Source organism: Phascolarctos cinereus, unplaced genomic scaffold (genome assembly GCF_003287225.1).
Source record: "Phascolarctos cinereus isolate Bilbo 61053 unplaced genomic scaffold, phaCin_HiC Scaffold_2;HRSCAF=192, whole genome shotgun sequence".
Classification (NCBI taxonomy): Eukaryota; Metazoa; Chordata; class Mammalia; order Diprotodontia; family Phascolarctidae; genus Phascolarctos; species Phascolarctos cinereus.
Window position 1 is genome coordinate 50,824,755 of NW_027555625.1, and position 26,680 is coordinate 50,851,434.

Consider the following 26,680-nt stretch of genomic DNA (forward strand, 5'->3'; position numbering starts at 1 on the left):
CTCTATCCACTGCGCCACCAAGCTGCCCCTAAGGATTGGTTCTTGAAATGGAGTTGAGGGAAGCCACTGGGAAGTCCCAGCAGCCAGCCAGAATCCGGTCCAGTTCTTGGCGCGCCTTTTAAAGCTCGGGCTTGGGGTAGGGGGTGGGGGTTGGCACCCCTCCCTGACCTCCCCCCGGTTCCACCCCTGTTCCACCCCTCTAGGTTCCCTCCCCTCCCCGCCCAGCCCCGCGCACCTGGGGCGGCCAGCGGCGCTTTCCCTGCTGCTGCTCCGCCTGGGCCATGGACTTGGACGCGCGCGGGGTGTTCGCGGGGCGCACCTGGGGCCGCCAGCTCCGGCTCGTGGCCGCCGCCTCCTGGCTGCCCAACGCGGCCCTGGCGCTGGCGCTGAGCTCCGAGGTGCTACTGTTCCCCGCGCCGCCCGCTCACCACTGCCGGCCCGACCCGGCGCTGCTGCCCCCGGAGCTGCGCTCCCTGGCCGGCCCGGCGCTGCTCAACGCCAGCCTCCCGCGCCTGCCGCCGCCCGCCCGAGACTGGAGCCCCTGCCTGCTGCTCCGCTACCCGGGCCCGGGCCCCGAGCCCAATGGCACCCGCCCCTGCACCCGCGGCTGGGACTTCGCGCGGCCCGCCGCCGGCCTGCTGCGCACCCCCATCACCCAGGTGCGGAGGCCCGAGGGGAAACTGAGGCTTCGCCTGGGCCTCTCACTTCATTTATCAGAGAAGGAAGCCGAGGGGAAGGGACTTGCTCAAAGTCATGTAGTTAGTAAGCAGGGATTGGAGCCCAGTTTCTTGGCTTCAAACCTAGGGTTCTCTCTGCTGTTGCCCTAGCCTGGGGCACCCCAAAGTCCAGAGATACTCAGCTTGGACGCTCACAGCCTCAAATCTAGTGGATCTGCTCTAAGAGACGAGGGCCCAGTATTGTGTTCAGTCAGGGGACAAGAGGCCCCTAGGTCTGTCAGAGAGACCAGGACTTTATGGCCTGGTGGTAGTGTTTGGTATGAAGTAGAAGCCTTCAAGTATTTGAAGTGCTGTCGGGCGCTGTTTGATGTCAGAAAAAAACCTTCCTAGGAGCTGACCGAAAGTGGAAGGATTTAGGGGGTAGGGGTTCCTCCTCACTGGGAGTCTCCAGTGGACCCTGGATGACCAGTTGTTGGGGTGCTGTAGACAGTGTTCCTTGCGGTAGACTAGATGGATGCTCTCTCTCAGACCCCTCCAGCTGAGATTCGTTGATGGGAGGGGGCTGTCCTCGCCCTCTTCCCCTTTCCCCTCCCTTCCTTCTCCCTCCCTCATTCCCCATCCACCCCATCCTTTCCTTCCTCTCCTCCATTTCCTCTTAGTTTGAGACTCTCACCTGAGACTACAATCCCGTTGATTCGAGGTCTGCCTCTCATACCACTTCCGGGTCCCAGAATGGGGTGGGGAGGGTGAAAGGGCTGAGTCGGTTTGGGAAAACCACCTGATCCTACCTTGACTCTGTGTTTGGGATGAGTGGGTGGAGCTATGCTGATGTATAAATGAAGGGGGTATTGGGCTAGGAGTCAGGAGATTTGAGTTCTAATCTCAGCCCTGTCCTCCGTGTGACCATAAGCATGTAACTTCAGCTCTGTAGGAGGAAATAGCTAAACAAGATGGTTTTGAGAAGTCCCATCCAACTCCCAGGCTTTGGGATTATTCTCCCCCTGGGGAAACTGTGGATGAGACAGGGTCTAGCGCTGGATTGCCTCTGGGTCTGGGGGTTGGAGGTGGGTGGGAAATTGAATAGATGATCACCATGTAGTTATTACAGGTAGGTCCTCTATATTCTCCTACAGTGGAATCTTGTATGTGGGGATCGATGGAAGGTGCCCCTGGAGCACATGAGTTACTTTCTGGGCTGGTTACTGGGCTGTATGACCCTTGGTTCAGCCTGTGACCGGTAAGTGTCCCTGCCCTTCTCCCTCTCCTCTTTTTCCTCAGCCCTTCTAGGGAGCCACCTTCCCTGTGTGGCAATTTTTGTTCTGTGAACACCCCTCAATGGCACTGAGCTCTGTCAGGCATGAGGATTTCCACCAGGGCACTCATGCCCTCTACCAGCTTAGCTGGCACCCCCAAATGTTGACCTCCCTCTCTTTCCCTGGCCTTTGTGCTTGCAGGTTTGGCCGCCAAGCCACCTTTGTGACCTCCCTGGCTCTGGCCACGGTGCTGGGAAGTGGGGTGGCCCTGGCAATCAGCTACCCCATGTTGCTGTCCCTGAGGCTGCTCTATGGGGCCACCCTGGCTGGTGCCTTCCTCTCCCTTTACGTGGCCCGTGAGTATCAGGGGAGTAGAGGTTTTGGAGAGTCTGCCCCACCTGCTCCATGACTGGAAAGACAGAATAGTGTGACGGCAAGACCGTCAGGCCTGCAGGCAGGACGCCAGGGTTCATGTGTCATCCCTGATTTTTACTAGCTATGAGATCTTGGACAAACAATGCAACTTTGAACCCCGTTTCGCTCATCTATAAGATGAAGCCTATCCTTCTTGCCCTTTTCAGTGAAGTCATAGATTTAGAGCTAGAAGAGCCTTGTACAATAGCACCAACCCCCTCATTTGTAGATGAGGAAACAGAGGCACGGAGCGCTTATGTGGCTTGCCCATCTGTGTACAGCCCGCACGGGATCTGAACTCGACTCTTCTGACTCCTGTCTACTGTGTCCTTTCCTGAGCACCTGCCGTGCTAGATTCTGGGGAAACAGAGTCAACAAAGCAGTGGTCCCTGCCTTCAAGGCTCTTACGTTCTACTGGGGGGAGGGGACATGCATATCTCCCAGCTTTGCTATAAAGAAAGCACGTGGTAAACCTGTGTGCTCTAGAAAGGGATATGGGTGATCTAGAACCTTCAGGCATCCCCCCAGCCCCAAGTACTTAATCCTTGGGCTAAGACCAGGGAATCAAGGGTGCCTGTGTCCATGTTCCCTCTATCTTTTCCTTTATGGAACTTTAGAACCCCCCCACCCAACTTTGAGGACATATTGGGACCTTATTTTTGGTAGGTTCCTGGTAAGTTGAGGTAGATCCCAGAAGAAGGGGTGACCAGTTAAGGAGGCAGGATTGGTACCAGGGCCATGCTGGAGGGGATACCACAGTGAAAATGTGGGGGGAGTGCCAGTGACTGGGAGGCCAGAAGGCAAAGGAGAAAAGTAGCTTCATGTATAGTGCATGGGGGGATGAGGGGTTGGGACTCTCAAGGCATGAGCAGAGGGTGGGAGTGCCTCTCCTGTTTGCCCAGTGAGCTTGAGTGTTTACCCACAGAAGGAATGAGTGTTCCTGGCTCTGATGTTGCAAGACCCCTCCGGGAATGGAGATCACAGCATGTCAGTTCAGGGGCCCCCTTCTGTCCTGGGAGAGCGAGAGTGTTGGGGGATAAGTGGGGCCCAAATTGGGGAAGTTGTTGCTTGATGTCAGGAAGCTCAGGAGGAAAAGAGGAATGTCCAAGTGGATTCCCCAAGGAGGCCAACCTGTCCCTGCCCCCTGCCCCTTGTCTTCCCCCTCCAAACTGCATGCCCCCCTTGGTGTTGTCTCCCTGTCCACCGGTTCATCCATTCTGGCAGGGCTGGAGCTTTGTGACCCCGAGCATCGCCTCCTGTTCTCCATGGTGGCTGGCCTCTTCTTTGACGCTGGGACTATCCTGCTGCCAGGGCTGGCGGCAGTATGTCAAGACTGGAGGCTCCTGCAAGGTCTGGTGACCCTCATCCTGGGCTTGGTGCTGTTCTTCTGGGGGTGAGTGCCCTTCAAGGCTGCTGTCCTCGCTCCACCCTGGGATACGTGGGCTCCCGGGGCAGGGAGTGACAGAGAGGTCCTCAGGCTTCTGGGCTGGAGCCAGGAAAGGCTAGTGAACTAGGAGTCTGGTGACCTTGGCTCTAGTCCCAGGACTGCTGATTCCTCTCTCTGGGTTTTCCTTCATTTCCTCATCTATGATTATAATTACTCCCATTTCTATGGTGTCCTAAGGTTTACAAAGCACTTTCCTCCCAATAGCCCTGTGAGGTAGGTGGTATGAGTAGTATGGTGATATGCCCATTTCACAGATGAGGAAGCTGAGGGTCAGAAGGACTAACCCCTGGCTGCCTTCTTTCCAGTCTGGCACAGTGCTCTTTCCACTACTCCCCATCCTTTGTGGCCCATCTGGTGCCACCTTTTCCATGAAGCCTTCCCCAATAGAAGGACGTGACCTTTTGGTAGGCAGCTGGGTGGAAAAAGTGGGACAGTGCTGGACTTGGAATCAGGAAGATCTGAATTCAACCCCTGCCTCGGACACTTTCTAGCTGTGTGAGCCTGGGCAAATCACTTTAACCTGCCTGCCTCAGTTTCCTCATCTGTAAAAAATGGGGAGAATATTGGCATCTACCTCCCAGGGTGGTTGTTGTGAGGAGGATCAAATGAGTTAATATTTGTAAAGTGCTTTGCAAGCCTTCCTTTAAAAAGCACTACACACAAGCTTACAGTTGTTACATCAAATTGCTCACCTTCTATCCCTAGTGTGTAAAGTGGAGATCATAACAGCACCTCGCTCCCAAGATTCTGTGAGAATCAAGTTAGATAACTTCTGGAAAGTACTTGGCAAACCTTCAAGTGCCATCAAAATGCCGGCTCGTAGCGTTAGTCAGAGGAGTAAGTCACACGCTGGCTCTCCAGGCTGGCACTCAGGCTGGTTCCATTTCTCTCATTACAGACTCTTGGCATCCAGGTCTATCTGACTGGAAGTTCCCATCATTCCATGCCTTCCTGAGCCTCAGCTCTTACACCCACTCCTTGCCCTCCTTGAGACTTGCATTCCCTCCCATCCCTCTGTCCTGCCTCAGGTCACTACCTACTCACCCTTGACTTTTCTCCCTTTCCAGTCTTGACCCCATGGGCAGCCATTTCACCTCTATACTCTTCCCTGCTCTCCGATCCCTTCTCCTTCCCCTGTGGCTGCCGATCCCTTGCACGCTTCAGTGCTGGGTCACTCCTCCTGCTCCCCTCCCCAGTCTGCCTCCTCTGCTCCTCTGCGTGATGCTGCATCATGAATGAAATCCCACAACTGTACTCTGCCTGGATGCGGCACAGTGTGTATTCGTGGTAGCCAACTTCAACTGGGTCCTCATCCCAGCAAGGCAATCCTCTTTCCACTCTAATTCAGTCTTGACCCTCTCTCTCTTCATGAGAGTTTGTCCAGATCTTTCCATCTCTTCTCAAGCCTCCCACATCTCTCTCTCCCCTCTCTCAGATGAAGACCTCACTTATTTGATTGAGAAAATATAAGGGGCATTTAATCTGAGTTTTCTTTCCTCCCTTTCTCTTTATCTCAAAACCCTCTGACATCATCTCTCACTCTCTCCTCCTCCTCCCCAGTGTCTGTCAGTGAGGTGGCCTTTTGCATTGCCAAGGCCAGCCCCTCTCCTGTGTCCCTCCTGTCTCTAGCAGGCTGCACCCACCCTCTTCTGTCTTATTTCCAATCTCTCCCTGTCTGTGGGGTCCTTCCCTGCTGCCTTCAAACATCTCCAAATCTCCTCATCTTTAAAAAGCCTTCACTAGACTCTGCTATCTCTTCAAGACATTGTCCTATATTTCTCTTCTCTTCAGCCAAACTCCTAGAAAAAAGCTGAATATACTCCCTGCTCCCATTTTTCCCTTCTCTCACTCGGTCCTTTATAATCTATTCCTGGTGTCATCATTTGATTGAAAATGCTCACTCCAAAGTTACCAGTGATCTCCTGGTGGCCAAACTTGATGTGTTTTCTCTTTCAGCCTTCATGATTTCTTGACCTGTCTGCTTCATCTGACACTGTCGATCCCCCTCCCTTTCTAGACACCCTTTCTTCTGTGGGTTTTAATGACATTATTCTTTCCTGGTTTTCCTTCTACTCATCTGTCAGCTCCTTCCCGTTCTCCTTTTCTGACTCATCATCTACATCATCCCTTAGTGTGGATGTTTCCCAAGGCCCCGTACCAGATTTCCTCTTCTTTTCTCATCTCCTCTTGTCTTGTCCTGGCTCTGTCTGTCTCTGTTTCTCATCAGCTCTCAGAAGTCTGATGACCATCTCTATGCTAATGGCTCCCAGTTCGATATATCCAGCCCCAGTCTCTCCCCTGAGTTCCAGTCTCATAATATCAGTTGCCAAAAGGGGCATCCTGGAGGTATCACCAGTGCAAAATGTCTGAAATGGACCTCATTCTCCTCCCCCCAAGCCCAGCCTTCTTCCAAACTAGCCTGTTTCTGTCAAAGGCACCGCCATCTTTCCTGGCTCTCAGATGCGTAACTTCCACATTCTGCTCAGCAGCCCACTCTCCCTTGCCTCACGTAGCCAAACACTTGCTAAATCTTGCCCTTTCTACCTCCACAGCCTCTCTCACATGCAGTCACTTCTCTGCTTACACAACTGTCCCCTTGCTTCAGGCCCATCTCACCTCTCACCTGGATTAACCTTCCTGGAGCCCTCCAACTGCCTACCATCTATTTCACTTCCTTGTATTAATTTCTTATCCTCCTTTATTCTGCATCTATCTGTATACACCCTTGTACTCTCCCTCATTCAAAAGAGTTCCATTGTTTCGTTCTGTTTGTATTTCTGGAGCCTCTCACAGTGGCTGGCATATGGTAGGCTCTTAAGAAGGACCTGTTGATTGAGTGAGTGATACACCAGCCTGGCACACAGACCATGTCATGGAGTCAAGGATTCAGAGCTGGAAGGGACCTCATTTTATAGAGGAGGAAACAGGCTCAGAAAAGCTTACCCAGGGCTTGACTTCCACATCTGGTGGCCTCGATGAGTGGACAAGATCAGAGAATTAGGGATTTAGCACTGGAAGGGACCACAGGGACCATCAGATCCAACTCTCTCATCTTATAAAGGATGAGCAGAAGCTTAGGTTAAGTGACTTGGCCAGGGTCACGCAGTTAGTAAGTGTCTCAGGCAGGATTTGAACCCAGCTCTTGCTGACCTTAAGTCCAGCATCTTCTGGCTGTAAAAGTCCAGGAGACAGACCCTTAGCTGCTATGGGACAAGATATGAAAGCGTCCAAGGTTCTGACCTTGTTTCTTAAAGAAGGATCCTGCAGAAAATCTGAGCCAGGCTTGGGAGCTGGGGAGTCACTACAACATCCCGGATCCCCATGGCTTTACTGAGTGTGACAGGGCCCCTGGAGTGGGGTGATGTGGGAGTAGCTCCAGGACCTCAGAGGCTGGAAGAACTTAAACAAAACCCTGTCCTCTGTGTCATGTACTTGCAGATTTCTTTCCATGTTCCCAGAGTCTCCCCGATGGCTGGTGGCCACTCAGCAGCCGGGCAGAGCCAAGGAGATTCTGTGGCAATTGGCAGGGGCCAACCTCAAGTGTGAGGACTCCACCTCCGAGAGTGCGACTCTGGCTGCAGGTGAGCCCTCCCACCATCCTCTCTCATCTCCATGCCTTGGCACTGGCTGGACCCCACACCAGGATCACACTGCCTCCTCACCTCAGAGAATTCCTAGTTTCTTTCCAAGGAGTTGTTCATTTGTCACCCCCTACACAGCATCTCTTTTGATCCTCTCTGTCCCTCCAGAAGAATGGCTTTGTCTTTACTTTGCATATACACACATGCATGTATATAGTCATACACACACATGTGATATACACATAAATATACTATACACACATGTATACACACAATGCATATAACATACGTACATGTGTACTATACACATATATTCCTATGCCATATACACACATATGTGTATATATTCACACACACACATATTAATACACATGCATGTAATATATACATACATGCATATACTATGCACACATATACATGTATATATTCACATACACAATGCATATATTATATATAATATGTGTATACTACACACACATATATATGCCTATACTATATTCATACACATACATATATTAATACACATGCATGGAACATACATATGCATATACTATATACACATATACATGCATATACTATATACACACACATATTCACATGCACAATGCGTGTACTATATAGACATATGTGTATACTATGCATATATATGCCTATGCTATATATACACATACATATACACACCTACATAGATCTATATATTCACACACATGCATATTAATACCCATGCATGTAGTATATACACATACATACATACATATTCACACACGATGCATATACTATATATAAACATGTATACACACACGCACTCTCATATATAGTATCATATGTGTACATAATGTTCCCTGTCCACCCCCCCAGAAGATAACGCTCGAGGGTTATTTTCATTTTGTCTCTTTCCCCTGTACCTAGTGTAGAATCTGGCCCATAATAACAATAATTAATAATAACCGACATGTATATATTGCCTCGCAAAGAGATTCAGCATGGGTTTCGTTTGTCTGAGCTTTACAACGATAATCCCGTCGTTGGCGTTAATATTGTTCGGAGGGATGGGTGGCTGGGTGAGTTCCAGGGAGACGAGCCTCTCTGGGCATTCGGGCAGGAGGAGCAGGAGGAGAGGACCGAGGCTAAGCTAATGCAGGGTCGCTGGGGGTGGCCCTTGCTTTGGACACGGCGGCTCCTGAGGACCAGGAATGGACAGAGATGAGCTGCCCAGTCATCTCGGTGGTGAATACGGAGCTGGCCTCGGGGCCCAGGGGACCTGGATGCTTTGTTGGTGCTGCCACTCTGGGCAAAGCTCTTCTTGTCTTCTGGCTCCAGTGTCCCTGTTTTACAAATGGGGATGATAATGGCTGTAACACTTATCTAACCTGGCTGCTGCAAAGCTGCGTGTTATTATCACTGTCATTTACAAAGTGCATTCACAGACATTATCCCCTGTGATTCTCGTGGAAGTCGGCGGAGGTATGCAGAGCAAGAATCAGGAATCCCATTTGGTAGTTGAGGAAACAGGGTCAGAGACATGAAGCAGCTAGCCTGAGGTGGCCCAGCAGAGTGGCAAAGCGAGGCCTCAAACCCAGCTCTTCCCACTCCCAGCCAATCAATCTCTGCACCATATGGCCTGGAGTTAGTCAAGAAAGACTATATGAAGAAAGGGCTCCTAGGAGCTACAAAGACTACAGTGAGTGAGAAAAACCCCCCACAAAAATGAAGGCCAGCAGGCAACTAAAAGCCAGTCATGGCCCTGGAGAAGACAATGAGTGTGCCTCTTTCCGTTCCTTGGAGAGGTGGGGGACCAGGGGGATGGAATGGTGCATACACCACCAGGGAAGATTCCGGCGTCGGGTCATTTTGGCTTTGCTGATTTTTTTGTTGTTACAAGGAAAGGTTCCCTGTGTGTGGAGAGGGAGGAGAAGGGAGTCTGGCATCTGCAAAGGACTTGGGTGTAGACACAAGAGACCCCGAGAAAACTTGGATCTTTTTAAGCTCCAAGCTAGCCACAGCCTTAGCAGACCCAAGCTTTGTGCTTCCCCTTTGCCAGTGGCACGCTCCTGGGCAGGTCGCTGCCTTAGCTTCTCTGAGCTGTAGTTTTTCCCATCTAAAAAGTGGGGATATTAATGCTTGCACTACCTGCCTCACGGAACCCCCAACAAGGACCCCAAATGAGATCATTGTGTCAAGTGTTTTGAAGACCTTAAGGCAGAATAAAGTTGTTGTTGTGAGTTGTTTCAGTTGTGGCCCACTCTTTGTGACCCCATCTGGGGTCTTCTTGGCAAAGACCCTGGAGTGGTTTGCCATTTCCTTCTCCAGCTCATTTTACAAATGAGGAAACTGAGGCAAAGAGGATGAAGTGACTTGCCCAGGGTCACACAGCTAGTAAATGTCTAAGGCCTGATTTCAGGCCTAGCACTGTATCCACTGTACCACCTAGCTGCCCCCAGAATAAAAATGTTAGCTATTAACAATGCCTAGCATTTAGAGAATGCTTTAAGCTTTGCAAAACCTTGCAAACATCTCATTTGATCCTCATAATCACCCTGGGAGCTCAGGGCTATTAGGACCCCCATTTTATGGTTGAGTAAACTGAGGCAGGCAAAATTAAGTGACTTACCCATGGTCACATATCTGGTAAGTGTCTGAGGCTGGATTTGAACTCAGGTCTTTTTAACTCCAGGCCCAGCGCTTTATCCACTGTGCCACCTAGCTGCCTTTATTATTATTAAAGCTTAAAGTGCGGTAGAAATTAAATTACAATGTGATGATGCTCCTGCAGATGGGACTTGAAGGACATTTGGGTAGGTGAAGGCACAGGAAGAGCATTTAGGTGTTCAACTTTGCAACATTTATTGAGCACCTACTATGTTGGAGAAACTGCCAGGAGCTGGGAATTCAGAGGCCATGACCGTCTGGGTCTCTGGAAGCAGGAATGTGCAGGAGTGTGTGTAGAGTGAAGTCAGGCTGACAAAGGCAGTGAGCATTTGTGGAAGGATACTATTGATTTGGGGGCATTGAATGCCAGGATGAGGAATTAGGGCAGAATTCCATCCATCATGAGAAGCCATGATAGAGAAAGACTCTTTGTGTGTGTGTGTGTGTGTGTGTGTGTGTGTGTGTGTACATGTGCTAGGGACATATCCCTGCCCTCTTGTCCTGAAGGCAGATGTTAGGGGGATGGAGAGATAATATGTACCGAGTTCCTCCAGTGGACTATTCTTGGGTGTTTCATTGAGACAGGGAAGCGTCTGTTTCTCAGTGGTCCACTCTGACCCCTCCCTGGTGGGATCAGGTGGGGAGGCTGCGGTTTTTTCTCAGCCTTTTCATTATCTTCCCCTGATCCGGGCCAGGCTCAGTGAACTCTTTCTCTTCCTTATACCCAGAGTTAGACGGGCTGTCTGAGGGGGAGGCCTTGCCCCAGTACCACTCCATCTTGGAGGTCTTCAGCACTCAGCTCGTCTGGAGAAACATCCTCATTCTGGCCTTTACCACGTAAGGCACTACCACGTCAAAGCAGGGAGTCTGGGAGGCAGAAGGGGCCAAGGCCCACAGGGGTGCTGCGCTGTAGTGGCTCTGGGCAGGAGGATGTTGGGATGTGTGGCTCAGAGTCGGGCGTGACTGGGGAGCAGTCCGAAGAGCATTCTTTGTGGGTCACTACCTCTCTAGGCCTCAGCTTTCTCTTCTGTAAAAGGGGGATGATTTCCTCTGACCTCTTCAAAACGGCAGCTGTCAAGGTAGCACTTAATAAACTATGTGTTACTATGTAACTGGGAGTTATCCCTGCCCTCCCTGGGCCCTTCTACCTTTTATGGCCTTCTTTGGCTCCTACAGAGACACCAATATAAGTTCAGCATGAAGAAAAAACGTTCTGACAATTAGGACAGTCCTGAAGTGGCATGGGGTGACTTTGGGAGAGCCCCCTCCATGGGAAGTCTTCAAGGAAGGCTACCTTGGGACAGCCATCCCTTGGGAATACTACCTATTCAAGAAGGGGGGTTGTCCCGCACATTGACTGTAAGCGATCCCTGAATTCAGACAAGGGAGAGGTCAGTGACAGCTCACTCAGTGAGGAAGCTGCCCAGAGGAGGCTGGGAGCACGACCTATTAGCAAGGGCCTGGAGCAGGGGTCAGATCGTGATGACAGAGAGCCAAGGCCACCAGTTTGGTGGAGCCTGGATATCCTGTCTCGGAATAACGCTTTTAAATGCACAAAATAAAATACTCAGGATTACAAAGGAAGCCAAAGATTAGTGAAAATGAGCATGTAGTGTTTTTTCCCGTTCAGGTTCATGGACCCCCTGACATTCCCCCATGAGCCCAGGATGAAGATGCCTTTTGAGGTCCCTCCAGCTCTGAGATTCCTCTTGTCTCCCCCTAGGCAGTGTCCTCAGGTCATTCTGCCCCCTCCTTCCCTTCACAGGTTGCTGGGGAATGGCATCCGGTATGACTTCACTCAGAACCTGGCCCCCTCTCTGCCCCACTTCTACCTGCCCTGCTTCTTGCTGGCTGGGCTGGAGGCAGCCGCCAGCTTCCTGCTGATCCTGATGGCCCTGTGCTGCGGCCGCCGGGCTAGCCTGCTCCTATGGACCGTCCTCACCAGCTTGGCCTCCCTGCTCCTTCTCTCCCTAGCCCAGTGTAAGAGGGAAGTGCGGCCTTGGGAGCAGAAGCGGGGTTGGGGTGGGGGAGGTGGGGTAGCGAGCAGGTAATGGAATTTCCAGGCTGGAAGAAGTCCATCCCCACCCCCATTTTATAGATGGAGAATTTGACCCTAGAGAGGGGAGTTTGTCTAAGGTTTCACAGACAGTCAGGGCTCTCCAACCCCTCCCTCCCAGTTCAGCATTCTTTCCACTGGCTCCTTTCCCTTATGGGGTTTTCAGTCTAGTTGAGGAATTCAGAGGACGCAGATGAAATCACAGAACAGCATAATGTCCTACAGAGCATGCTGCACTGGGGACCGGAGTACTGGGGTTCACCTTCCAGGCCTGCCACTGTTCTCTGTGTAACCTTGAACTAGGGGTGCAGTGGATAGGCTGAACCTGGAGTCTGCAAGACCTGAGCCTGAATCCAGCCTCTGATACTTACCCGCTTTGCGGCCCTGGGCAGGTGTCTCTGCCTCAGTATACTCATCTGTTAAATGGGGATAATAATAGCCCTTCTCTCCCAAAGTTGTTGTGAGAATCAGATGAGATAACATATGTAAGGTCCTTTGTAAGCCTCAAAGCACAATGTAAAAGGCAGCTGTTTATTATTATTATTATTGTTGTTGTTGTTATTGGACAATTGACTTTAATTTTTCTAGGCTTTCTTATCATAAAGTGATCAGGACAAGATAACTTGTTAGGTCCCTCTCAGTCCCAAATCTGCACTCTAAGTGATACCCAGATTCAGACAAGGGAGAGGTCAGTGCCAGTTGGAATCGTTGCGGAAGGCTTCCTGGAGATGGAGCCGAGGCTGGGAGTTGGACCTGTTACAAAGGGCCCTGAACAGGGATCAGATCATGGCCGGAGAGAGCCAGGCTCCTGTTCCAGTCACCCCAGAGAAGGGGCAGGGGCTGGGGAAGAACACTCGCTCCCTAGGGGTGTAGCATCCAGCAGGAGCAGGTGGTCAGCCGGGCTGGGAGAGGCCCACAGAAGGGGTAGAATGAGCAATGGCCCCAGCGCGTCTTTCATTTCCTCCCAGACCTGCCAGTCTGGATGGTGGTGTTTCTCTCTGGACTGGGGCTCCTGGCCTCCCAGGCCATGTCTGTGCTGAGCGTCTTCTTTGCCAGTGAGATCCTCCCCACCACAATCAGGTAGGCCCTGCCCCAAGCCCAGGGGTGGAGGGGTCCCGTACTTCTGAACAGAGCTATTCCTCCTTCCCATATGGCCATGCCACCCCCAAAACATCTCCCCAGTATCCTGCTGCTGCCTGACATTCTAGCACTGCTGTCTCCCTGTGGATCTTGTTGTAAAACCCCTGGGATGGGAAAAGGTTAAGACCTTGAACCTGTGAATGAGTTTACTCTGGGGGTGGTAGGGGGTGGGGGTGGGTCTGGTACATCCTGAATACTCTTGATATCTGGGCCTGGAACTGCCAGGGCAGGAGTGGAGGAGGGTGAGGAGAGACTGCCTGGAGGGCAAAGAGAGTTGTCCCTTTTGCCTTTTTTTTTTTTCTTGCTGGGGGAAAGAGGAGAAAGGGAGAAACATAAGTTATTTTCCCAAAGTTTTTTCAGGTTTTTTTCCCCCAGGCCTTCACATTTCTAGATGAAAGTCAGGAAAGACAGATTTGGCTTGAGGGCCACCCTCATCCCAGCCTTGTGTTCTGTGTTTGTCTGGGGTGGGGTGGGGGGTTTTCCCACTCTGTGTTTCTGACCTCTGCCCCTGCCCCACATTTCCTTCAGAGGAGCGGGGCTGGGCCTCATCATGGCAGCTGGTTTCCTGGGCCAAGTGGCCACACCCATCATGAGCATGTCCAACACTCGAAGTTTCTTTCTCCACCACGTGGTGTTTGCCTCTTTTGCTGTCCTTTCCATGCTCTGCATCCTGTTACTACCTGAGAGCCAGGCCCGGAACCTCCCCGAGTCCCTGGAGGATGCTGAGAGCCGGTGGTCCTCCCCGCTCTTCATGCCCCACTGGCGCCACCCCCAGGACCAACACGTCCCACTGCTCCTGCCCTCCTGTAAGCAGACCCACTATGGACAGCAGCAAAGCTCCTGCCTGGCGGTCCCCTCCCAAAGGACTGGTGGCCAATGGCATCCACCTGCCGGGGCTCACCTAGCTAGGGAGTTCCAGGTCACACAGGAGTCAAGGTATGCTGGAACTATGGGAGGCCACCTGCAGTAACTGCCTTTATCGATGCCGATATTGTAGCCCTGGGAAGGAAGGGCTTGGAAGACAGAACGGTGCCTTGTTACTGTTGCCCTTATGATTGCGGAGCGTGATGAGTCTGGGGTATCGCTCGTGGGCCCTGCCTGTCCTCCTCATCACCAGTTCACCTGTTTTCTGGAAGGGCTCTGCTGGGCAGTCCCCTGGAAACTGCAAAGCTCCCCAGGGTAGGACAGAGACCCCCCAATTTACCTGGGACTCAAATTCCGGACAAATTAAGCTTCCTCTAGGTAAGAGGCTGCTCTGGCCACCCTCCAGTCATGCTGGGAATTGCTTCTGAAGCCCTCAGCCTCATGGAATAGTTTTCTTTCTGGGGCAGAATTCCTAACCTCCTGACTGGGTTCGAGGTGGCCCTGGCTTCTCTTTCCCCTCCATACTCAAAAGCACCATGAGAACCACTTTGTCGTCTCTGTGCTTTTCCCTGGAAGGACCCTCTGCATCCTCTTTTCTCAGCTTCTGTCTAGGTCTTCCGGGACCCCATTCCTTCCTCCTCTTCTTCCAGTGGTGTTTCAGAGGGCGGTCAATGAGCATGAACTTGGCTTCTGGTGCCCAGAAAGACCCCTGCAGTCTTGTTCCAGAAGATCCAGGGCCTTATATAGAAATGTCTCTAAGGTGGTTTTTTTTTTTTAATTCAAACTGCATCATGCAGCTAATTCCTTTCATACAAAACACATTGCAACAGAGCTGGGCAAACATTGGGTGGGTGGGTGGGGGTTGTTGGGGGACTTTCACAGAAAGGTCTGAGCCACACCTGGGAGCTAAGGAGGAGCTGGTAGAAGGAGGGTATGGCAGAACCTCCTCATGTCTGGGCAGCCAGGCAGGATCCCTGTCTGAGGCCCGGCCTGGCTCAGCTCAGCTTGGCACTTCTGCGTCCAAGGGATTTAGCTTAAGGCCCTGGATTTTCATCCTTTTTTCTTGGCTTTTGGATGCCTCTTCTATTGCTCCTAGAAGGTTTAACCCGGGGTGGGGAACCTGTGGCCTTCTAGATCCTCAAGGGGGGCCCTTTGAGTCCAAGTTTTACAGAACAAATCCTTTTATGAAGGGGATTTGTTCTGTGAGGTATAGATTTAGTCAAAGGGCCCCCCTTGAGGACCTAGAAGGCCACAGATTCCCTCCCACCCCGGGTTAACCCAATAGCACCATGACGTGTGCTTCCTCAGGGGCACATGAGGTACCATACAGCACCCCAGACCTTGTAAGAATAAGGCAAGTCCAATCCAGCGCTTGAATATGGTTGGAGCTTGGAATGGACTGTGGCTTTCTCTCAAAGGGGCTGACTGGACCCCTTGTCTCTGCCTGTCCCCCTGAAGGTCTGAAACCTCAGGGTGAGGCTGGGGGAGGCAAAGGGGTTTCCCCTGGAGAGCTGGACCTCTGGTGTGGTCTGAGGAGGCCACAGGGTGACTGGCTTTTCCTCACCACTCTGGGCCCGATCTAGGACACCCCACCTAGGTCTAGATGAAGGGAGCAGTGGGTAGAACTCAGGGTGAAGGAGAAGGCTCCCCTGGCTCTCAGTAAGCCCCCTGGCATGGATGGTGGAGAGGGCCCGGCAGCCATAGGAACGTCTGAGCCCACAGAAGGGGGCAACGTGCTGAGCCTCACAGCTGCAGCCCTGCCCTTCCTCCTCTCTGTTCTCACCAGCTCCCCTTCCCCTCAGAAAAGGAATAGTGCAGCTCTCTGTCCCCCGCCGCACCCCCAAGTCCTCCCTGGCCCTCAGTGCTGCCCGTACATGTCCGCCAGCCGAGTGAATCTGGGTCCCCAGTCCCTGAGGTAATCATAATCCTGGTCCTCGTCTCCCAAGCTTGAGAGGATGGAGCTGAGCGTTCCCGCCAGAGAGCCTTCTCCCTCGTAGTCATAGATGAGCGCTGTGTCGTAGGGTGGGACGCTGGGGTCGTTGTCAGCTGCTTCTAGACCCTGGCCACACAGGAGGGACAGGGAAGCTGGGGTTATGCCTCAGGGCCAAGGGCCGAGGGATTAAAAACCCATCCAGAAATCAGCTTGAGGAAAATAACCTGAAAGGCAGAGGTTCCGTGCAGAGGAATCATACCAAGTGTGGCCCTTCTCGTGCTTTTTGGCCTCAGGGTCTTTTTACGCTCTTGCAAATTACTGAGCTTTTGTTTATGTAGGTTGACCTATTGGCATTCATTGTATTGGAAACTAAAATATCTTAGGATTGTTATGAAAATAGCTTTGACTTTGCAGGCTCTCTGGAAGGGCTTGGGGGACCCCTAGGGGTCCCCAGATAATTCTTAGAGAACTAATGGGATAATGTATCTGAAAGCCAAAATGAAGTGATTTTTGCATGGTGTGCTGTTTGGTTTTATCAATTCTGTTGCATCGCCTTTGCTTGAGATCACAGGAGTCTACCAGCTGGATTGGGATAGATAGGAGGTCCTGGGGAAACTGAGGCAGTGGCCAAAGGCCCTATGAGGATTATTCATAAGAGAAGGCATGAAACATGCCATCGATGGGTTCTGTAAAAGCACACATTAAGGGAAGGACACTAGAGGGACAGTTTCTTGCTTTGGGGAAAAGAGAAATCATGGGAAACTCTGGCCTGGGTTTTTTTTTTTTTACAAGGCTGTGTCCAGTCACTGCTTAAGAAGAAAGGGGGTTTTTCCTGTCCATCGCCTTGGGTGTAGCTGAGAATGGCAATCAGAATGAGTGGGAGATAATAGGAGGTGAGAGTCCCAGAGAGACCAGGAGGGTCGCCGCTAGGTTCGTGTCCCTATTTGCTCTGGGAACACTTACATCATTGATGAAATCAGCAATGTCTGAGGGGCTGGTGGGCAGGGCCCGGGAGGACTGCGGAGGTACCCGGTGATAGGGGGTGTCCTTTCGCAGAGGCTGTCTCCCCCGAAAGGAGGTCTGAGGCACCAGTTCTGCAGGATGACGAAGCTGGTTGATGTCATAGGCATCCTGTAGCATCAGACAAATGACCACAACTTAGGCGGCCCCTTTCCCTTTTCCTGGTCCCACCAGAGCTGTGCACAAAGGTGAGAGAGCAGCCTACTGTGGTTTCCTTTACTTGCCAGCCTTCTGGGCAAGGGGGAGTCAGACCTTGATAACCCGCAACTTTGAAAAATTAAATGGTAAGTATATGGGACTCAGCTTTGGTCTCCCTGGGTATCCATTTCCTCACCTGTAGCATAGATAAGGCATGTGTAAAGCCCCTTCCAGTTCTAAATCCTAGGAAGCAATGGTGTGTTTCCCATTATAGAAATGGGTACTGATATGGCAGCAGGACCTGAGTCCTTGGATACCCCATCAGTGCCCATCTTCGGCAGCCCTTCTCAGCCCTGCACCCTTCTTTGTAGCAACATCCAAAGTGTTGGTACATTCCCTGGGTGAGGCGGGGGAAGGTGCAGCCCTCACTAGGATAACAGATCAACATTTGGGGGACACCCGGCCCTATAGGCTAGCCCTCGGGTTCTTGCTGAGAATTCTGTAGATTTTTGACCTCAATTAGAGGTGGTATTCCCCACATGAGATAATATGTACAATATTTTGCAAACCTTAAAATGCTATATAAATGCTAGCTATTTATTATTAGTAGTTCTAGGGGACTCAGAAGTCTTCAGTTATCATGCCTCTCCCCAGCCCATCAGGTTGGATTCTTGGGAGAAAGCCTAACACTGTTTACGTAGGCCTTTCACCTTTGCCCTTGGATCTCTGTCTCTCCCCAGATCCAAAGTGAGGTCCCTGCCCTATTTCTCTACCTGTCTTGGGCTCCTCTCTCTCCCTGGCGGTCACCTGGTCCTCCTCCCTCCATCCCTGACCCACCTCCTCTCTCCCCTATTTGGTCCCCCCTCTCCTTCTCTGACCCACCTCCTCTCTCCCCTATTTGGTCCCCCCTCTCCTTCTCTGACCCACCTCCTCTCTCCCCTATTTGGTCCCCACTCTCCTTCTCTGACCCACCTCCTCTCTCCCCTATTTGGTCCCCCCCTCTCCTCTGACCCACCTCCTCTCTCCCCTATTTGGTCCCCCCTCTCCTTCTCTGACCCACCTCCTCTCTCCCCTACTTGGTCCCCCCTCTCCTTCTCTGACCCACCTCCTCTTTCCCCTATTTGGTCCCCCTCCCTCCATCCCTGACCCACCTCCTCTCTCCCTCAGTGGGTCCCTTCTCTCCCAGATGCCCCTGCCTCCTTTCTCACCTGATCCTCCTCTCCACCTCCCTGCTCATCATAGTTGAGGATATTGTCCCGAACATCATCCTGCAGCCCGTCCAGCAGCCCCTTCTCCCGGACTCGCTGGCGAAAGCGTTCAAAGATGGCCACCAACAAGATGAGCACTGTCCCCGGGGGGAAGAAGCTCCCATGGGTATGGAGGGGGAGAGCAAAGGGGGCCCTCAATGGGGAGCACAGGGCCTCTGGGTAATACCAGGATGGTATGCCCTAGGAATATGCAAGGTGGGCGGGAGGAATAGAGGGGGTCCCTAACTGGGTCATCTGGGGGGGGTCTCTAGGTGATGCAGAGGAAGTGGGGGAGGATTCCTCAATGAGGAGCGTGGGGGCATTAGAGGAGGTTCTCCAGGAGGATGGGGTGGTGGAGGTGGGGAAGGATGCCTTACAGAGTAGAAGGATGACGCTGGCAAGGACGATGACCAGGGCCACGAGGCTGATGCCTGCCCCCCCAGCCAGAAGGGCAGCTGCCCCAGGGGTGCAGACCCCAGCCTCCCCACAGCGGCACACAGTCACATTGAGCAGCTGCTCCAGCTGCTGGGGGGGCTGCCCGGAGTCTTGGAGCAGGAGGGCTAGACTGTACAACCCCTCGTGAGCCTCGGTCCGCAAGCGTAACTGGGCGTGAGTCACTGTGAGGAGAGGAAGTTATGGAGGAGGAGGAGAAAGAAGAAGAGAAAGAGAGAGATGGAGAGAGAGAAAACACCTTCCCCACCTCTCCCCTGCCCCCCATCCCATTTCCCCTTCTTTCCATCATCCACATCCCCCACCCCTGTAAAGCTCCTTCTAGTCTGGCCCTATCCCTTATCTCACCCTTTCAGTCATTGAGTCAAAAGACCTGGGTTCTAATCCCAGCTCTCCAAGCTGCTTTGCTGTATTACCTTGAGTGAACAGCTCTACCTTTTCAGTCCATTGAAAATGGCGGATCATCATCACCATCAATCTACAAGTTCTTATTGAGCCCCTACTGGGCGTGTTCATTATAACAGTTGACACATAGCACTTGGGGGTTTGCCAAGTGATTTCCACCCATTGCTTCATCTGACCCTCATAACAACCCTACGAGTCAGGTGCCATTATTAGTTCCATTTTACAGATAAGGACATTGAGGCTTAAGTGATCTACCTAAGCCACACAGCTAATAAATGTCTGAGGTGGGATTCAAACCCAGGCCTTACTGACCCCGAGCCCCATTGTATAGCCACTTCACCTCTAATTTCTCCTCCTTTTTTCCTCCCAGGCCCTAAGACCTGAAATACCCTGAGCTCCTGAGCTCTTTGGCTTAACTTCAGGAAGCGGGTTGAGTTCTCACCATTGATTTGGCTGATACTCCAGTTTCTGGCCAGTTCAGGGGAGTTGGAGCTCAGCTGGAAGTGGAAGGGGGCCCCATGTGGGGGCAAGTCCTCATCAGTAGCACTGAGGATGAGGCCAGACCCCTGGCCAGGGTCGCTGCACAGGGTACCCGTGGGTGTGGCCAGGAGGGGTGCATGGTCATTGACCTCCAGAATCTCTATGGACAGGGTGCCCGTGGCCGTGCGAGCTGGGGAGGCTGATGGTACAGGAAGGGGGAGGCTACATGTCATTTCTGGATCTATTGACCCTGCCCTGATCTAGACCTCTGTCCATGGTCCCAGGACACAATTGTGAGCGACAGTGAACTTGGTGCTTGGGAAAGGAATTTGCTTTTCCTATGGGCAGTGGCTGTCAAACACCCACTATTCATTCTGGCTGGTGGAGAGGACATTTCTGTTTAGTAAGGGGTCAGAACAGATGGCCTCTGAGATTCTGGGGTCTCCCCTCTCATGGTGAAGCTCAACTCAATGATCCTATAAAGTCCCTTCTAGCCCTGCCGTTCCATGAAACCCCCAAATGGACATCAGTGGGTCCAGACCCATCTCTCTTGGGATCTGGAACCCTTAGACCCAGAGACATTCTATAGTCCCACCCCACATCCAGACCACTGTACTTAGGAACACACGTGTAACATGTGAAATTCGTGGGTATGGCCAGCAAGGGCGGTCTCTGTCCATTGCCCCTCCAGCCTATGGTTTTCCATGGCATAGAAGACTATCATGGCCTCATCTCCTCCCCCCACCATCCCCTCACCATCATCACTGGCCAGGATGATGGCTCTATACCAGCCATCTTTGAGGAAGGGTGAGGCTGGGTTGATAGCACGTTTAGTCTGGATCCGACCAGTGGCACGGTCCACTCGAAGCCAGTCCTCAGGGTCATAGTCTTTGAAATAACTGAAGTGAGATAGAGTAAGGATCAGATGATGGTGGACCCGGGCTTACACTTAGCACATCCTCAATCACACACATCAGCAGAAACTTGGGTGCGTTTCCATGCACACACGTCCAGACACATGCTTTGTGGGATAGTACCATAGCTAGATTATAGACCCTACCCATCAGGCCACTGGACAGAAGCCCCCTGCCTCTTTCCCAGACTGCAGAAGGTCTCTGCAATTTTGGAACCCTGAGGAGCTTTGCTGGGAAGGCCTGAGGCCTCCCCAGCTCTCACCTGATACGCTGATGTTGCTGGGTATCTGGGTCTCGGGCAAAGAAGGTGGTGACATCAGTCCCAGGAGCAGCCCCCTCGGCCATGCTGGTTCGAAGAGGGTTGGTGTAGAAGACGGGCGGCTCATTCACATCCTGCACCTCCACGGTCACAGTGGCCAAGCCTCGAGCAGCCTTTGGAGCAGTGGCTTGCAGGGGGGCCTCATTCTGCACGGCCACTCGAAGCTGGTACTGCTCTCTGCTCTCATGGTCCAAGGGCTATGGGAACCACAGAGGCTGGGCTGGTGATATCCAAAGCCTCCATCTCCTTCCCTCACAACTCCCTCCCCCAAACATACATGCTTTTGGGCACACATTTGTGAGCCTTGGGGCCTCTGTTTTATCTGGGGCCATGATACATTTTTTCCTCACAAAACCCTAACAAAACAAAATCCCCTAAACCCTTTCCCAAGCGCCAAGTTCACAAATCAAAATTTTGCCAAGTGAGTTAAAAAACAAAAATGCTGGACATCTGGCTAATACAGGGGTGGGGAACCTGGGGCTTCAAGGCCACATGTGGCCCTCTAGGTCCTCAAGTGCAGCCCTTTAGGTCCTCAAGTGTGACCCTATGACTGAGGTCCTCAACAAATGCGGCCCTTTGACTTGGATTCAGTCAAAGGGCCGCACTTGAGGACCTAGAAGACCACATGTGGCCTTGAGGCTGCAGGTTCCCCACCTCTGCATAGGCTCTGGGATGGAGATAGATGGGTTCCCCCTCCCCTCTCTCATTCCCTCAATCCATCTTCCCCTGGTATAAACTCCTTGAGAGTAGTCTTCCTATCGCCAGTGCCTGGCACATAGTAGGTGCTTAATAAATGCACATTGATTAATTGGTCTGCATGACAGGCTGCTGGAATGAAGAGTAGGTTTCCTAGGGATAGTGGTGATGAGATGACTCCAAGCTAAGGAGCCCAGAGGTCAGGTCCTAAAATTGGCTGTGAAATGAGGCAAGGCACATTGCCCATCCACCACCTGGGGAGGGTCAGTAAACTCGGAGATCTTCCCACCTACCTGGACTTGGTACAGTCTATGTCCTGGCCTTGCTCACCTTCACCACAGACAGGATACCATCATTGGTCTTGGGGTCTGTACGAATGGCAAACTGCCCACCGGGGTCTCCCTCCAGAATGGTGAACTTGGCCACCCAGTTGGGAGAGCCAGGAAGGTCCTTGTCCTGAACCTCGAGCCTCCCCACATCTATTCCACCGATGGCCTCATCGGCTCTCAGGGAGAACTAGGAGAGAGGCCACAATGCCCAGTTACTACTCAGGATGAACAAGGGATTGGTGTGCGAGGGAGGTCTGATTGATGGACGTGATCTCTCCAGGGACTGGATTTTGCTTGATAGCTTGTATGACCTTGGGAAAGTCACCCTCTCCAGGATTCAATTACTTCATCTTAAAAAAAAAATGAGGATTATACTAACTTCACTCTATACCTCATGGAGTTGTTCTGAGGGAAGTGCTTTGTGAACCTTAAAGCTCTGTTTGAACGTGAGCTGCTCTTCTCATTCCTGGCTCCACACGAGGCTGACCATCTCTAGGCAGATATGACACTCATCTCTGTATCTAGCCCTGGGGAGCCCCTCTCCAGAACTGCAGTCCTGTGTCACCAGCGGCCTATTAGACAGTTCAAACCGGAGGTCCCTGAGGCATCTCAAACTCTACATGTCCAAAACTGAATTCATGATTTTTTATACTCAAACCCACTCCCGTTACCATCCAGACGGCCGCCATTTTGCAGATCACAACACCAATATCCTCCTTGACCCCTCACTCTTACTACACATATCCAATTATTTGCTAAAGCTCGTCAGTTCTACCCTATTGCTTCTCATCAACAAAACCCCTCCATTCCACTCCCACTAAAGCTCCCACCCTAGCTCAGGCCCTCATGACTTCCCAAATGAACTATCCCAATGGCTTCCTATTTGGTCATGCTGCCTGTAACCTCTTCCCTTTCCAATCCATACTCCACAAAGCTGCCAATGGGATTTTCCTTAGTTGAAGGCAAGTCCTTAGTCAGTCCCCTGCTCCATGGTTCCCTTTTAACTCTAGGACCAAATACAAGCTCATCCATTAGGCATGTCAAGCCCTTCATAAGCTAGCCCCTTCCTACCGCTCCAATCCTATAGATCCCTCTTGGAACTGGTCACACTGGCTGACTTGCTGTTCTTGATACATGACCCTACGTTCCCCACATTTGTGCTGTCATATCTGGAACGCTCTTCCTTCTCCCCTCTATCTGAATCTCTGGTTTTCTTCAAGTCTCGGTCAAGTATCACCTTTTCCATTAAGGCGAAGGAAAGGGAATAAACATTTATCAAAGCACCTACTATGTGCCACACTGTGCTAAGTGTATTACAAATATCTCGCTTGATCCTCACAACAGCCTTGCAAGGTAGATGCTATTATTATCCCCATTTTACCACTAAGGAAACTGAGGCAAACAGGTTAAGTGACTTGCCCAGGGTCATGCGGCTAGTAAGTGTCTGAAGTAGGATTTGAACTCTAGCCACTGGGACACCTACTAGCTGCTCTGCTGACCCCCTTCACTGCCACCCTAGCTTCTGGTGTCTTCTATTCCATGACCACTTTGCATTAACATTTTGTATATATGTATTACTCATATAGTCCTATGAACACACACCATCTCTCTGTTACATTAGAAGTTCCTCGAGGGCAAGGGCTGTCTTTCCCTTTCTTTGTCTCCCCACTTCTTAGCACAGTGCCTGGCACATAGAAGGTGCTTAACCAATGCTTACTGATTGACTGACCCACCCTTGTCACTCTCAACCACGAGGCAAGTCCGGCCCATGACTAATAGCTAAATAGTTTAAAGACTTCTGGAATAGACGTCTCTGTGCTAAGGCCAGGACCGGCTTTCGGAGCGGAGCAGAACCTGCAATTCTCATGGCAGACTGGGAATCAGGCACTGATTCCCAGACGAGGGGCCTTTCTGGTGGGCCAATCCCGAGGGATGAGATTCGGGATGGAATAAGTAGAAGGAAGCTTCAGAGGGTAAAGTTGGTCATCACTTGCTCTGCCAAGCTCCCTCCCCTGCCCATCCGGGGCTTTGGGGCAGCAAGCTGGCTCAGGCGTCCAGCACCTCAGAAGGAGGGCGGGCTCCTGGGTGGATCGCTGCTGGAGGTGGGGAGGTTGGAGTAGGTGTGGGGGTGGGGGAGGGAGCAGAGAGAGACGCAGTACCTCCTCCCTGGTGAACTCTGGGGCGTTGTCGTTGATGTCGTCCACGTAGATGACGGCTGCGGCGGTGTTGGTGAGCCCATCCCCAGACATATCAGCCACCTGTAGGGTCAGATTATATACTCCGACCACCTGGAGGAGAGGGAGGGAAGGCCAGGGCAAAGAAATGGAGTGAGACCAGAGATAAAGGCAGTCTTAGAGAGCTAAGAAAGGTCAGCAGCCATCTGGAGAGTTCACTCATCTGCCTGACAGGTGGAGACTTCTGCCGAATGAGGAGGGGGATAAAGAATGCTGGAGAGAGTTCTTGGAACTTCAGAATCAGGCACTGATTCCCAGACTAGGGGCCTTTCTGGTGGGCCAATCCCGAGGGACAAGATTTGGGATGGAATAAGTAGAAGGAAGCTTCAGAGGTCAAAGCTGGTCATCACTTGCTCTACCAAGCTCCCTCCCCTGCCCACCCGGGGCTTTGGGGCAGCAAGCTGGCTCAGGCGTCCAGCACTTCAGAAGGAGGGCGGGCTCCTGGGTGGATGGCTGCTGGAGGCGGGAGAAGTAATGAGCAAATGGAAAAGTCCCCCCTTTCCCCCTCTGCTGACAGAGTCATGGTCTGAAGCTAAAAGAGGGCACCAGAGGGCCTGGCTCCCCCCTCCACTACCACTGTGGGCACACCTTCTCAAGCTGGCAATGGATAGAGTGATGGGCTAATTTTCAGGAAGACCTGAATTCAAATCTGGCCTTAGACACTTACTAGCTGTATAACCCTAGGCAAGTCACTTAATCTCTCTCACCCTCCATTTCCTTATCTGTAGAATGGGGATAATAATGGCACCTCCCTCCTCCCTCCCAGTGGGTTGTCATGAGAATTAGATAATATATGCAACACTCTTTATAAAACTTAAGGCACAGTATAAGTGCCATTATTGAGATAATTATCATTATTTGGAAAAGCTCCCAGGAAATCAGCAATGCTTGGAATAGTGTTACTGTTGCTCAGTTGTGTCCAACTCTTCGTGACTAACCCCATTGGGGGTTTTCTTGGCAGAGATGCTGGAGTGGTTTGCCATTTCCTTCTCCAGCTCATTTTACAGGATGAGGAAAGAGAGGCAAACAGGGTTAAGTGACTTGCCCAGGGTCACACAGCTAGTAAGAGTCTGAGGCCACATTTGAACTCTGTTCTTCCTGACGCTAGATCTGTGCAGGGTTATAGTAATACACAGGTAAACTCTCAGGGTGCCCTGAAGTGAGGACAGCACCCATGCACCCAGCCCTGGCTGCACTTTCATGCTCCTCGGGGCGCTCACCTCTCTATCCAGCCCCACTTGCACGGTTCGGATCTCCCCCGTAAGCTCATCGATGCTGAAATGCTCTGTCTCGCCCTGGTCCAGAATCGAGTACCTCAGTGCTGCATTGTCTGTGTCTGGGTCATCAGCATCGGTAGCTTCAGCCTTTGTTACATAGGTACCTGGGGGAAAGGGGGGGGCGGCAGACATACTGATTTCCAGCAGCCTTGCTCCTCCATGGGCAGAACGAGGGAGCCAAATGCTCACAGCTGAGAACTCACTCCCTCAGCATTCCTAGTAACCATGGTGCACATAGATCTACCAGAGCAGACTGAAAAGAATCAATGTGGGGGAGCCTGGTGTATATTCCAGGCAAAATGAAGAGAGAGGGTTTTAGGGGATGTCCCAATGTCAACTGGGGGGGGTCACCAAGATGAAACAGCTGAGGCTGACGATTCTCCAATATATGAACCAACATAGATTAGTTCAATGTTTTCCAACTCTTAAAAGCCTATCACTTTACTGGAGCAGATGTCACGGATAGGTGAGGGAGGGGGGATTCAATTTCAATAAAGAAACTGTCCAATATCCAACATAAACAGTTCCTAATGATGAGATTAGCTCCGGTCTGGGAATCAAACAACTGATCTTGTTATATTTACACATGTCCTCACTGCCTGGTGCACATTGACAAGCTTGGAGGTGGGAAGGTCATTATCCTTTTCATGGCCAAGACTTTAGCCCCTTTGCTATAAACATGGTGCAGGTAGTTTATCTTCCAGAACTTGAATAAAGTTTTATTTTTTCATGCATTCTGTTTTTGTGTCTTTGGAAACATTTTTAAGTTTTGGAAACTCCTGATGAAATATGGTTGTTTACCTAGGTGGTCTCTGGCCTAATTTTAAGGACCCCATTTACTTAAATAGAACCTTTTAAAGGAACTTTTAAGCTTTTGGGAAACCAGGGGCATCACAGTATACCCAGGCTCTATTCCCCAATGTCACAAGGCACACGCTCGGGGAGGGGAGGGTTGACTGGCCTCACCTGGGATGGCTCCCTCTAGAACATGGCCGGTGAATACCTCCTGTTGGAAGACTGGCCGATTGTCGTTCTGGTCCACTACCACGATCTCTAGGTCAGTTGGGTCCTCCAGTGTGGACCCTCCCAGATCCAGGGCAAAGGCCTTGAGCTAAGCGAGAAGAGAGCCTGGGCTGGCACCGTGGGCACTTGGAGCA

At 51.6% G+C, this 26,680-nt stretch overlaps 2 protein-coding genes across 2 annotated transcripts in view; one reads left to right on the forward strand and one right to left on the reverse strand.

The window, feature by feature from the left end:
• Window positions 1–280: 280 nt before the first annotated feature.
• Window positions 281–14,213, forward strand: SLC22A31 (solute carrier family 22 member 31). Its single transcript, XM_020989139.2, has 9 exons — window positions 281–659; window positions 1,811–1,914; window positions 2,132–2,286; window positions 3,569–3,737; window positions 7,230–7,372; window positions 10,750–10,858; window positions 11,787–12,001; window positions 13,046–13,157; window positions 13,746–14,213. Exons 1-9 carry the CDS (start codon window positions 282–284, stop codon window positions 14,185–14,187), a joined length of 1,827 nt encoding a protein of 608 aa, XP_020844798.1. The 5' UTR covers window position 281; the 3' UTR covers window positions 14,188–14,213.
• A 708-nt stretch (window positions 14,214–14,921) lies between these two features.
• Window positions 14,922–26,680, reverse strand: part of CDH15 (cadherin 15) — a 34,670-nt gene continuing 22,911 nt past the window's right edge. The window contains exons 4-14 of the mRNA XM_020989138.2: window positions 26,490–26,634; window positions 25,467–25,627; window positions 24,172–24,300; window positions 22,014–22,199; window positions 20,931–21,184; window positions 20,511–20,653; window positions 19,717–19,953; window positions 18,797–19,036; window positions 18,381–18,517; window positions 16,978–17,145; window positions 14,922–16,140 (exon numbers count right to left, since the gene is read on the reverse strand). Of these exons, the coding sequence (XP_020844797.1) occupies window positions 15,940–16,140; window positions 16,978–17,145; window positions 18,381–18,517; window positions 18,797–19,036; window positions 19,717–19,953; window positions 20,511–20,653; window positions 20,931–21,184; window positions 22,014–22,199; window positions 24,172–24,300; window positions 25,467–25,627; window positions 26,490–26,634 (2,001 nt within the window). The 3' untranslated portion in view covers window positions 14,922–15,939. The remainder of the gene's footprint in view (window positions 16,141–16,977; window positions 17,146–18,380; window positions 18,518–18,796; window positions 19,037–19,716; window positions 19,954–20,510; window positions 20,654–20,930; window positions 21,185–22,013; window positions 22,200–24,171; window positions 24,301–25,466; window positions 25,628–26,489; window positions 26,635–26,680) is intronic.

Excerpts from the sequence above, each read along its gene's own strand:
- SLC22A31 (XM_020989139.2), top strand. The coding sequence starts at position 282 with ATGGACTTGGACGCGCGCGGGGTGTTCGCGGGGCGCACCTGGGGCCGC. Across the intron at positions 1,915-2,131 it reads CTTGGTTCAGCCTGTGACCG|GTTTGGCCGCCAAGCCACCT; the intron begins GTAAGTGTCCCT and ends TTGTGCTTGCAG. Across the intron at positions 3,738-7,229 it reads TTGGTGCTGTTCTTCTGGGG|ATTTCTTTCCATGTTCCCAG; the intron begins GTGAGTGCCCTT and ends ATGTACTTGCAG.